At 38.9% G+C, this 13,003-nt stretch overlaps 1 protein-coding gene across 2 annotated transcripts; it reads left to right on the top strand.

Moving 5' to 3' along the window:
• Positions 1-942: 942 nt before the first annotated feature.
• LOC102307647 (probable E3 ubiquitin-protein ligase HERC3) lies at positions 943-12,801 on the top strand. 2 transcript variants are annotated; one of them, XM_042223459.1, is made up of 23 exons: positions 943-2,121; positions 2,218-2,338; positions 2,576-2,652; positions 2,876-3,097; positions 3,195-3,286; positions 3,640-3,770; positions 4,613-4,737; positions 4,822-4,895; positions 4,986-5,101; positions 5,231-5,290; positions 5,650-5,755; positions 6,375-6,570; positions 6,668-6,816; positions 6,926-7,042; positions 8,031-8,132; positions 8,262-8,420; positions 8,534-8,668; positions 8,808-8,974; positions 9,078-9,144; positions 9,231-9,301; positions 11,385-11,568; positions 11,652-11,754; positions 12,060-12,801. In XM_042223459.1, the coding sequence occupies exons 1-23, from the start codon at positions 1,896-1,898 to the stop codon at positions 12,275-12,277; spliced, it is 3,018 nt and encodes a 1,005-aa protein (XP_042079393.1). In that variant the 5' UTR covers positions 943-1,895; the 3' UTR covers positions 12,278-12,801. The 2 variants fall into 2 exon arrangements, with proteins under 2 accessions (XP_042079393.1, XP_042079392.1); XM_042223458.1 differs by having other exon boundaries at positions 8,802-8,974; positions 12,060-12,800.
• The last annotated feature ends 202 nt before the right edge of the window (positions 12,802-13,003 follow it).

Below are 13,003 nucleotides of genomic sequence, written 5' to 3'. Positions count from 1 at the left end.
AGCCTTGCGTCGAAACTGGACAATCGCTTGTCGATTGACTCCAATATGTCGGCAATATCTTTGCCGGCTGGCGATGTTGATCAAATTTTCAATAATGAAAGAAATTAAAGCATCTGTCTGATATGATTTATAGCAGACAATGGTTCCCATGTGGTGCAATTCCCAGGTCTTATTATTGGCCCGCTCTATGGACACTTTCGGAACCTCTGCTATAATAAAACCTACATTTATTACAATCACCAATGGCAGCTATCACCTCATCACTTTAACTGTAACACTTTTCGGTCTCAACTTTGCAGTTACTGTTTTCATCGTTTGTGTTACAAGCATTTGTAAGTGTAATTTGTTTGGAAGTACAGTCGATGAATTTTATGTGAAAACATTTCTGCATCTCAGGAACGGTTTAGAGTTTGAACTACTTTTTGGCTTTAAACTGACCTGCAATTTGGTTTGGCTAAAAAATTTGGCAGCAGACATTTGCCCAAATTTCTGGGAGCTTTGTGGGGTGAACACAGCTTCTCATCAGTTTAATATATTTATTTATTTATTTATTTATTTTAGAAAGAGGGGCAGCACATATTAAGCATTTTACACAAATGCAAATATGCCACATTATAGACTTGGGCTAGTTTTCATCTGCAGACCCTCTGGCAGGTTGGTGTTACACACAAGTTAGTAAAAACATACAGAGATAATATTTACAGATCATGTGACAAAGACAAAAACAGTGATCACATCATATTAGACCAAACAATGACAAGAGGAGTGGACAACAGAGGACAATATAGATAATAATAACGGAAACACATCAGTTATATTGCACATATCCCAGTATTACACATGCTCTGACTGTGGTGATATTGCACTGACACATTACGCTATGTTTCCCTTTTTGTAATACATTAACTCTTTTTCACGTCCAACATAAAGCATGAAACACGATCACATGTTTGTGTGTCCCTCAGCCATGTATAACTTCATCTCAAAGTTGACAATGGTGATATGAAAAGGGTTTCTTATCTAATATTTTCAATGCTCTTTTGTAGCATACTTCGATTGGCCCAATAGCAGCAAAGCTCGTATTGGACCAACTTGTAATAGAGTGTTTACTATGAGCCAGTATCATAGAGTGCAGGAATGTAATCGCTGCTGTGTCTGTTAAATGGGCCGGTTGGTTAATACTAAACCTGTTGTTGTTCCCATAAGTTTCTTTTTACTATTTTGCCATTTTGTCAAAGTTAACAGAAATATTCACACACACTTTGCTTCATCAGTGTCAAAGCGCATGTATCTGCTGACCCTCTCAACATTTTAACTGATTTAGTTTTCATTATCATCAGCTTTCTCTTTTGTCAACAATATAATTAATCTAACTTAAATGAAATTCAAACCACTGATCAAAACATACCAGCTTACATCATATTGTGGTAATCCAAGTATTTAATCATTGGTGATAATGAAATGTCAGCTCTCCGCCATAGTTTTTTTCCTCTGTCTCAGCGTTGTTCGTCTATTTGGGGGGTTCTCTCCATTTTCTCTCCTGCTTTCATTCAAAAGGGGACTTGAGTTGACTGCTGTTGTAATTTTGCCCTACAAAAAGTAAAATTGAATTGAGTGGAATGGAACATTGGGGATAAAAGCTATAAACATTACCGTTGCCACATTAATACCATCAATATTACTCATGGACCTGAAAAACAGCGCAATCGTCTTGCGCTGGTGTTTGTTGTCTCATATGATTATCTGTTATCAGTTTCACTATCGTGTTCCCGACTGTTGTGATTTTGTTGCCTCATGCTGTGCAGCGGCATGCTTAAGTTTAAGTTTCGTTTCTTGTTGACAGACTGCACAGTGACACAGTGAGGATCAGCTGTTGCCCCTAAACACACGACAACATGTTTTCCTGGGGAGAGGACTGTCAGCGCGGGTTTTACGTGAAAGACGGCTCCGGTACCGACAGCACGACCACTGATGATGGAGTTCATTACTTAAACATCAGCCATCACATCGCGGATCTGTCGGCAGGTCGAAACGTGCTGGCTTTCGTTAAAAGTAATGGAAACGCGTTCATTATCCGCACAAACGAGAGCAAGGATGGGAGAAGAGCGAGGGGCAGGCAGAGTGAGTATCGGTGTCACTAACAAGTTCACTCTCTGCTACATTTAACCGAACTGTGTCCACTCACACCTGCTGTGTTTGTGGCTTGTGAATCTGCAGAGTTTGTGAAACACAAAGAGAAGATAGAGGCTGTGAGTTGTGGCGATGATGTGGTCGCACTGCTGTCTGTGAGCGGCAAAGTTCTCTGTGTGGACACCAGACACCCACCTTTCACTCCCAGGTAACAGATACAGATGTGCAAACCTTTATTATTATTGTTGTTGTTGTTGTTGTTGTTTTTATTGGTCCTATGAGAAGGAGTATTAGTACCACGTTAAGAAAAAAAGTATGCTCCATAGACTGGCAATAGAAATGTGCAAAATGATTTATTATGGCTGTTATGATTAGGCCTTTAACCCCGCAGTGTGTAGCCTGTTTATTTGGATTTTTCTTCTGTTTCCTGTTCCTTCTCTTTCAGCCCACTGGAAGCTTTTTCTAACAAACAGGTTTCTCAGGTTGCTTGTGGGAGTCAGCACTCGGTTGCACTGACCAAAGGTACAGTACAGTTCTGCAATAAACTGCTACAAATGTAAATGAAAAACTCAAATAATTTAGACAGAGTCAGTCCATCCAACTTACATTTATACGAAACATGTTTGGTTGCCTTACTAATTGTCCACACAGGGTCTATGTCATGACATTAAACATAAACTCTGCGTAAAAGTTGAAGATGTCAGGAGTGAGAGTGTTTCACAGAGACATGCTGATTCTCCCACAGATGGTCAGCTGTATACGTGGGGTCAGGACTGCAGGGGCCAGCTGGGTCTGGGTACGAGAAAGTCTGTCTGCAGATCACCTCAACATGTGCCATCACTGTCAGCGATCCCCGTGATCCAGGTCGCTGCAGGAGGAGACCAGAGTTTCGCCCTCTCTGTCTCTGGAGGTGTTTTCAGCTGGGGGAGAAATGACTGTGGACAGCTCGGGCTGGGAGACACAAAAGGTACTGTGGCTTTACAATAAATGTCCTACCTTTATTGTATGTTAATGAGCATTATAATCTGGTAACATAATAACACTGACAATCCTTTTCCTTACAGACAGACACACACCAGCTCCTGTTCAGTGTTTGAATATGAAGAAAGCTCAGCGCATTTCCTGTGGACAGGACCACACGGCCATTTTGACAAAGGTTAGACAACAGGAGCATTTTGATGCTCTCCTTTCTTACTAATATATTATTGTAAAGAGTGTGGATTTAAACAAAAAAAAAAGAAATTATTCAAGGAATGCAAAAAAAAGGATTTTGAATGTTGTCTCAAAAACATCTTCCTATAGAAGTTACAAGTTCTAAACATGAAAAAAGAAAGCTGAAAGAGAATGAAAAGCTCTGTGGAGTTTGATTTTGATGCTGTACTCACCACTGGGACACAAATTTTAAAAGCAACTTAATTCTTTATTTTTTGCAAACATATTAAAATAATTGTCATGTAAAAGTAAATGGCTGTGGGACTTTACACTGTGGTTGTGTGTTTGGCTCCTCAGCATGGGGCAGTGTTTACATTTGGCTCCGGTCAACACGGACAGCTCGGTCACAACTCACTACGCAACGAACTGCGTCCTCGACTTGTTGCGGAGCTCTGGGGGGCAAAGGTCACCAAGATTACATGTGGAAGGTACGACACACATACTGTTTAATTCATGATCTAATTTTTTTCAGCTTTAACAAGGAATGTTTCTTTGTTTATTTTTCTCAGCTTTTACATCCATGTAAGATAAGATAAGATAGAACTTTATTAATCCCTCGGGTGGGTTCCTCTGGGAAATTCGATTTCCAAAAAGTACAGCACCGACAGAAGTTACAGAGTTACAGAATATTATATACACACACACATATATATACACACACACACACACACACACACACACACACACACACACACACACACACACATATAAATACAGAGACAAATATAAATAAAATATACAAAGGGGATAAATAGAATAAATAGGAATAAAAAATAAAAATACAAGTGAATTGCACATTTCAAGTATTGAGTCTATTGCACTGTTGACTATTTACAAAAAGTATTGCACAAGGTATTGTACAGTGAGGTGAAGAGGCACTACAGCTTAGTTGTTCCCCCCTCCTTTGTCCTCCTGTTTCCCCTCCCTCTCCCCTCCAGAGAGGAGTTAAACAGTTTGATGGCGTGTGGGACAAAGGAGCAATTATATGTGAAGCAATTATACATTTTAAATGTATCACAATTCTTTTAGAATACATTTTTATATAGAGTTAAAAAAAATTAAATAGATTAATTTAAAGATCACTGGTTATACAGTTACATGAGCATGTTAATGTAAAAACACCTTAAGTTATTATATTATCACTGAAGAGACTAACAGATATCAGAGACAACATCAAGCATCTTAAATAAAAATGCTTAAAGTAAAGCAGTTAGTAAAGTGTATGTGTGGGTTTGAGGTCTACATATTTAGTATATTATCTTCTACACAGGAATCACACTTTAGTGCTGACTGAATCCAAGAGGGTCTACTCCTTTGGTTGTGGGGATCAAGGGCAGCTGGGACATCGAGAGGAGAGTAATCCATCTGTGCCGCTGCCTGTTCGACTGCCACAGGGTAACTACACCTCTGATAATAAACAAATTGAGGATGCAATTAATTTATCTATGAAAGAAGTGACGTGTTTACTTATCATTTAAGGCACCAATGGGCCCAAAATCAGAAACATCTTTGCAGGAGAAAACTGTTCATTTGCAACATGCTGGTCTGATGAGGTACTGACACTCACACATTAGGTACAGACTGTGATGGGAGGAGGTGCGAATATGTGTGAATATGTAAACAGTCACTGCTTTCCTTCACAGGACATTGACGAGGGTTCAATCACAGACTGTGACATAGCATCACAACACTGTCTTGATAACATGGTTGACAAATGGATCTCTGAATGTGATTTAAAGTCATGGAAAAAGATTAAACAGTAAGTATGATGCACTGGCAGTCACAGCTTGTTGGTTTGCCTGGTGATTTATGGATTTTGTGACTCAAATTACTTGTTTGAAAGCAAGTTTTTTTTCTGCAATTGAATGAAAACATTAAATCTTCACAGGGAAATCATGGAGGCATTTTCCTCTGCATCCTATCTGAATAAAAGTTTCCTTGAAAAAAGGTAAATACAGAGATAATGTCCATGTCATGGTTGTCGGTGGTAGGTCTAATATTTAAGTTTTAAGTTTAAAATTTAGCGCTGCCATTTATGGTTATTCTGTGCTAATTTGTAATGATATCGATGATTCTTATTAGCATGAATAAGAGGACACGGTGTGGGTTTGTCTGGTACATTGGTTGATGTCAAAATAGCAGCCAAACTAATGATATTCCTATCAGTGTTAAAAGTTAATTAATTAGCAAATGTGAACATGCTCTTAAATTAACTGGGTGATCACAGCAATGTTTTAGCTGCTATATATATTTGCTGATGCAGAAGAAGAAACGCTTTAATGTGGACTTTTTTCTTTGTGTTCTTAGCGGTGATAAACATTTCCAAACTTCACCAAAGTACCCCGGTTTGAACATGAAACATGCACGGCATGCTTTCAAAAATTTGGCAAAGAAAGACAATGTTCTTGCAGAGGTATGTTACTAGAATACATGTAATCTGTAGGAAAAGGCTATGTTTTTGTTTTTATAAATAATCTTTCCAATAATTTGAGAAATGTCAAGACTCATGACTCCTTGTTTTTATGTCTATGTTGACAATCATTCATTTGATCCTTTTTATACTTGGAGGGGGGGAGGGGAGTATTTCAGTTGTTATTTTGACTGTTGCAGTATGTACAAAACTCAGACTATCTCAGACACTCACATGTAATTATAACTCTAAAACAAAGCCTCAGTCTAGACTGTCTCCTAGTTTCTACCCATTTGTATCACTGAGACAGTCTAAAACCTGATATAGCTTAATCAAGCAGACACATGATTATCATTTCATACATTGTATATATTATTGTAATGTACTTGTTATCTGTGGCCACATATTGAACAGGCACAGTCGCCTTTAAAAAAACACTTGCATATGACTCATTTAGGGGATATTTGCTAATAGTAACTGGATACACTCTAAGTGACAAGGTAAGAATCCTGGTTTTTATAAGATACCTAAATAATCCGAACATTTTTCCTCTGCACAAAAACAATCCACCATTGATCTACCTGCTGCTGAGTGATCCTTGCAATCCTTGCCAAACTAACAGATCGAGGCTGCAGTGCTACGCCTGCTTCCTTCCCTCGATCAGAAACCACTGGGAGTGGAGGGGTTGAGAATCTACCTTCTTCTCATTGAGCTTCTGCACACAGTCCTGAAACAGACACGGCAACAGAGAATAAAGCTCGCTGTGGCGGTAGCCAATGCAGTAACAAGGTTGTCGAATGAAAGCCTCCAGATTATAGGTATGCTGCCTATACCCACCACCACTATTACACATGGAAATTTTAAAGCCCTTCTACCTGCTGTTTTTACTTTTGCTAACGTTATTGTTTTCTTCAGGCGACTGGTGGTCCTCTCTGTCGCACTCCACCATGATTCGACACATTAACGTGTGGAAGCAGGCACTCTCAGAGATCCTGTCCTTTGTGCCTGTTCCCCGCAACTCCGGGGTCAGAAATCTGCTGCTAGTCCTCAAATACATGTACAACGTCAGTGTTATTATCTTAAACCAGTCATTTTACTCCTTCTTAAGCCTTAATGCCTCTTTTTTTAACCTGAAAACAAAAATAAATTGTAAGTAAAATTTTTCTTTTAAAGGCCAACAGCAGGGTTGCGGAATCTCGAAGGATACCGGAGAGCAGTTTTTATTTATTGTTGGATGAAGCATTTCTTAATGAGGATCTGGACCAGTGGCATTTACGTTCAGAAAACAGGGTAAACAAAACAAAACCCTGCCTTTTTTTTTTCTGTTTTAGGCTAAAGCGATGTGTCTGTCATGTGGTTGGGTCTGCTTTTGTGATGGCTATTTTCTCTTTTTTTCTTTTGTCATTTGCCTTGGGTGCGATCATTCATTGACTCTTCACCATCTGTTCATATTAACATCCCATTATGCAGCCTGACATTATATTTACCGTCACTGTCATGGTTCTGGGTCCCAGCATTCTGAGTTTCTTCTGTTTTTATGACATTTTGTGTTATGGTTCCCTGAGTTTATTCTGTTAGCTTTTGTTCAGTATGTGTTTATGTGTGTTAGTCTTTGTGCCTTATTTCCCTCTTCTGTGCCTGTGTTCCCATCCTTGTGTGTCATTCCATATTTTCTCCATCTATTGTGTTTATCCGTCTTCCTAGACCTTCTCGTTTCTCTGAGTGTTGTGTCCTCCCAGTCACCATGTCATGTTTGGATATTGTGTCACCCTTTGTGTCTTGTCTCTCTTGTCTCCTCTCTCTCTCTCCCTCTCATGCTCCCTCCTGTCGGCTCCTGTGTGATGTTTCTACATTTCCTGTTTTATTGTGAAAGTCTCGTTTTTCCATGTTCTGTGTGTCTAGTTGTGCTTCCCCTGTGGCGTCAGGTTCATTCGTGTCAGCTGTATTCCCCGTGTGTTCTTACTTCTCTCGTTATCCTCCTGTGTATTTATGTCCCTCATGGTTGTGCGTGTCCCCGTGTGCCCGGTTTATATAATTTTCAAGTCTAGTTTTGTGTTGTTTTGCCATTTAGCAAAAAAAGCTGTGTCTGAGTCTACTTTCGCCTCCGTGAGTCTGCATTTGGGTCCTTTCCTGCCTGCTGCACAGCCGAATCATGACAATCAAATTACAGCATGTAACATATCATAAAAAATGAGTGGTTCCAACTGAAAATGTCTGCATTGCTAACAATTGCATTATTAAACTCAAAAGAACTGTATGTTTTCTTTTCTGTGTTTAGAATGCCAAAGCTGAGCCACTTCTCCTTTGTGACTTCCCAATTGTGATGGACCTGCAATCAAAAAAATTGGTTTTTGACTCTTATTCTGAATACACCAAGCTGGTAAATGACATCCTTATATGAATTTGGTGTGATACAATACTCTGTTTAAAATACACTTTAAAGTAAGTAATCAGGTAGGCAAAACAAAAACATGTTGAATCTTGAACTTTTTTTTCCCATTCAATGCAGATGAGTTACTACTTGGATAATTTCTCTGACTACTGGGGTATTTTTGATGATTACGATGAAGATGTATTTTTACTGGACCTGAGGCGAGCAACCATTTTGGAAGACACCTTTGAACAACTGGCGGATGCTTGTGACACAGACTACAAGAAGCCACTTAGGGTAAAAACAACAAGCCAACTCAAAATGTTTGCATTGTTGTGTACACATTGTTATATAAACAATATTTTGGCATACAACAAAATTTGTTTACTTTTTATAATTTTGTCTTGTAGGTCTTGTTTGATGAAATGATCGATGACGTCTACAGGAAAGACTTTTTTTATGAAGTCTTTCATGACTTGATCTCAGCTGAATCTGGGATGTTCATGTTCAATGACTCTGAAACACTGGCATGGTTCTCCTCAAAAGTAAGAGTTACTAAGTTACTAAAAATATAATTTAAATAGACCGAGACTGACTTCTAAAACTATTTAACAATTGTGATTGCTGATTTATTACTCCTTAATTCAAGAAAACAATTTCAAATGTCTCTACTGTCAGCATCAGGCAACTCAGGAAGACCAGCGTTTCTTCCTGTTTGGAGTTCTGTGTGGATTGGCCTTGTACAACCAGTGCATCATCCACTTACCCTTCCCACTGGTGCTGTTCAAGAAGCTGCTCGGTGTAAGGCCTTCACTGGAGGATTTGATAGAATTCAACACAAGTGTTGGAGAGTAAGGGGGAAAGTTATCTTGTATTTGCTGTATTGCGCGAATATTTGTAGTGTTAGGTGCTGATTGGTTCCACAAATCATCTTAAAGTATTTTGTGTTTAAAGGAGTCTGCAGTACATTCTGGAGGACTACAAAGATGATGACTTGGAAAACCTGGACATGTATTTTTCGGTAGGTGTTTAACACAACTTTAAGTCAAAAACGGCTTTGATATCAACTCGCTTCTTTAATCAATAATATCTATTTTTCCCCAACAGATCAACTGGGGTGGAAAGGACATTGACCTTGATCCTGAAAGTCCTGAAAAGTTGGTGACAAGTCAAAATAAGTGAGGACAATGGCAGCATTTTTTCATAACATGCGTTTTAAAACCAAATATAGTATTGTCCTGCCAAAGAGAAGCTAGAGATAATAACAAGCCATCACATAATATCTAACGACTCTACCAACAGTGACAGTGACAATGGAGCTGACAGAAAGATATAACTGGATGTCATCTGCAAAGAAACATACATTAAACTGTTTTGTGACCAAGCAGAAGCATTTAATTAGAAAAAGTACCAAGACTCGGTGTATATCCAGGGCTCTAGAGTGCGACCAATTTGGTCGCAAATGCGAGCAAATTTTTCAGTGGTGCGCCTAAAAAAATATTTGGTTGCACTGTTCAGGTAACCAAAAAAAATAATAATCTCTGCAACTGTCCGTGTGGTCACTAAACCAATCAGAGATAGTCAGGGGCGGGACCTCTCTGATTGGCCTTGGTCCAGTTGAAAGTGCAGGTGGAAGTGGGAGGTGAGTAGCTTGAATAAAGCGATATCGATTCATTAAATCCTGAATTGACTTTTAAATATAACTGTGTTTTGCCAGAAACGCCAGATTCTCAGATTAAAGCTCACAAAACTATTTCAACAACTACCACACAGCAAATGAGAGCAGGTACACGGATTCCACACAAAGACGGAAACACAGAATGGACCCGACGCATCAGAATCAACTTTGTCTTTCTCGGCTTTCTCACCCAACGGCCCGTAGATGGACACGCTGTCAGAGCTCGGCGATTCTGATGTGTCCGGTCCGCGCTGTGTTTACGTCTTTTTGCGCTGATTCTGAGCTGCAGGTTTTGTCTATCCAACCAAAATTCGCCGAGCCAGCAGCAAAAGAAGCAGCAAAAGAAGCAGCAAACTGCGCTTCACATTTGATCAATGTTGTCATGAATTTTGCTGTTTTGCTTCCACGACTATTAAAATCACACTTCATGCACAGCTAGCTCTCTCTCTCTCTCTCTGTACTTCAAGAACAGTTTCCCGTCTCCAATCTCTGTTTTCTGTATTATTCATTCGCTTATTACCCACCAGTCTACCGTTGTTTACAGCGCTGTCGGCTGCTGTCTTTTTCTTTTCTTTTTTTCACTTAAATGACCTCGGACAAGAAAGCCTTTTGTTTTTTCTGTTGTTCAATACTGAAGAAATTTAAACTTTTTAAAATTATGCAAAATTACAGAATATTGCAGAATGTTTTTAAAGTTATCTGATACAAAAAGCCAGACCAGAAAAATCTCCTTCATGTTTTTCGGTGTTTTATTCTCAGTTACTTTGACACAAAGGCATCTGCTGTGGTGTTCACAATTCTGATGAAGTTTCACATGTATCAGTACTGATAAATGATCAGAATTATAATATTTCTGACTGTCTGAGGCTAAATTGAACCGAATCAGGACTTTGAGAACTGGAATCGAATGGATTATCAGTGACGATACCCAGCCCTAGTGAGCAGCCTAGGCCCGACAGAAGTGGATGTAGCTCTGGGTAATAAGAAAAGATGAAAAGAACTATTGATAACTTTTTTGTTAAGTTAAGGCCTGATCCGTCTGAAATTCATAGCCAGTGCTCTGACACGGTGCCACCAATCTTTGAATGCTGAAAGAGCACAGTGTATCCAGAAAACACATTATATGCTGTGTCCCCTCTCCCCACTGCCTTTCAGCAGCATGCAACAGCAAACAGGTCGTCAGAGGAGGCCGAGATAATGATTAAGTTTAACATTTTCTACAATATTGACAAAGCACTTTAAGCACAAGATTGTTAGTTAATAATTTAGAAATGAATATTATATGTATGGACTGCAATTTCCCCCCCAAAAAGATGCACATGTAAACTTAAGCGATGCGGTTGAAAAATTTGAGTGCGCCTAACTTTTGTGCCGGTGTGCCCATGGCAACAAGTTAGTCTAGAGCCCTGATATCCTTGAGATACACCACAAGTTTGCATGTTTATTGGCAAGTAATTAATGGAAAATGTCCATGGCAGAGATATAAAGCGACCACTCTTTAAACAAAATGGAACAGAACAGTTCATGATTTGACCAAAGTGTGATTGTGTTTCTTTTAATCACTACTTTTATCTGCCAAACAGGAAGGAGTTTGTGGATGCCTACGTGAATCATGCCTTCAACACATCAGTGGAGAATGTGTTTCAGGAGTTCAAGAGAGGCTTCTTCCTGGTGTGTGAGCAGGATTTGGTGAAACTCTTCAGGCCAAAGGAGCTGCAAGAAGTGATGGTGGGCAAAGACTTCAGTGACTGGGAAAAGCTGAAACAGGTAAACTGCTGTAATTTGTCTGCAGTTCTATTATAGTTTAAATTATCTTTAGTATATCTAACAGCCTCTTTCACTACGATTAGAACACACATTATGAAGGTGAATACAGCGCAGACCATCCCACCATACAGATGTTTTGGGAGGTTTTTGATGAACTGACTGAGAACCAGAAGAAAGCTTTCCTTTGTAAGTATTTGAGTTGATCATATAAAACAATGAGTGCTAATCTTGTAAAGCCACAAATTGCAAGGATTTAATAAAGTAAAATATTTGTGTTTTATGTCCTGAGTTCATATGTTTCCAGAATGTTTTTACATTTCCTAATTTGTGCATTTGGTATCTGGTCTTTAGTAGGAAAAAGCATTTGATGAACTGCTGAGGTGGATGAGCAGTCATGAATGAACTGACAGTGTGACTTCAGAGGGCTATCAGGCCATAATGTTATGCACAAAATAAAACTCAGTGACTTCCACTTTTTTTTCTCTCTCTAGGGTTTGTGACAGGATTTGACCGGGTGCCCATTCTCGGTATGGACAAAATCAAGATGCAAGTCAAAGTTATAGATATCAAGGACGTCTCCTATGACCAGTACTATCCTCAGACACACACATGCTTCTCGACCTTGGAGCTGCCATTATACTCAGCTAAGGAGATCATGCAAACCAAACTCACAGAGGCCCTGAGCAACAATAAGAGGATCCATAAGTGATCAGTATTATAAGACAGTTTTTTACTGTATTGAACAGTAAAATGTAATTGTTGATCAAGTCTAGCGTTTGCAGTTACTGAAACATACTTACTGTTACTGTCATGATCCTGCGTCTTCTACCCAGCGTTTTGGACTTTTGGTTTGGATTTATTTAATAGTCTGAGGTTGAGATCTTTGCCCTGACTCCCTCTTGGGTGTGTATATATTGTTTGTGTCTCCCTCTGTGCAGCGTCATGATCTCGTCCATTCTCGGGCTGTGTGTTCTGCCTGTTAGTTTAGTTTCTGGAACATAAAAAATTTATGATGATGACTTGGCAACAATAAATGCCATTTTTTACTGTACTGAACAGAAGACATAACATTGTAATGCTGCACTCTGTGAATTGCTGACCAAAGAGTAGCATTTGTAGTTAGTTGTACTGCTGCTGATTGTGATGTAGATGGAATGTATGTATACCAAAGAAATCCCACCTACTAAAAATAAAAATGTGATACATGCTTTTATATAGTTTGGAGAAAGTGTTCCTTATTGTTACATCTCATAAAATATTCAAATATCCAAATAATATTCGAAATAACTGCATTCAGTAAATCATATTGAGCCTATGCAATGTTGTCATTGTAGACATGTGTGATATTTATTAAATATCAAAATTCTATGAAAAGTATTTACACCATAAAAGAATTAATCTTCGTTCTGAACAGAACTTTCACCGTTCAGTTTTT

The sequence above is a fragment of the Haplochromis burtoni genome, unplaced genomic scaffold, assembly GCF_018398535.1.
Source record: "Haplochromis burtoni strain Fernald_Lab_line unplaced genomic scaffold, NCSU_Asbu1 Contig_112, whole genome shotgun sequence".
Lineage (NCBI taxonomy): Eukaryota > Metazoa > Chordata > Actinopteri > Cichliformes > Cichlidae > Haplochromis > Haplochromis burtoni.
This window is presented reverse-complemented; position numbering and strand designations above follow the sequence as displayed.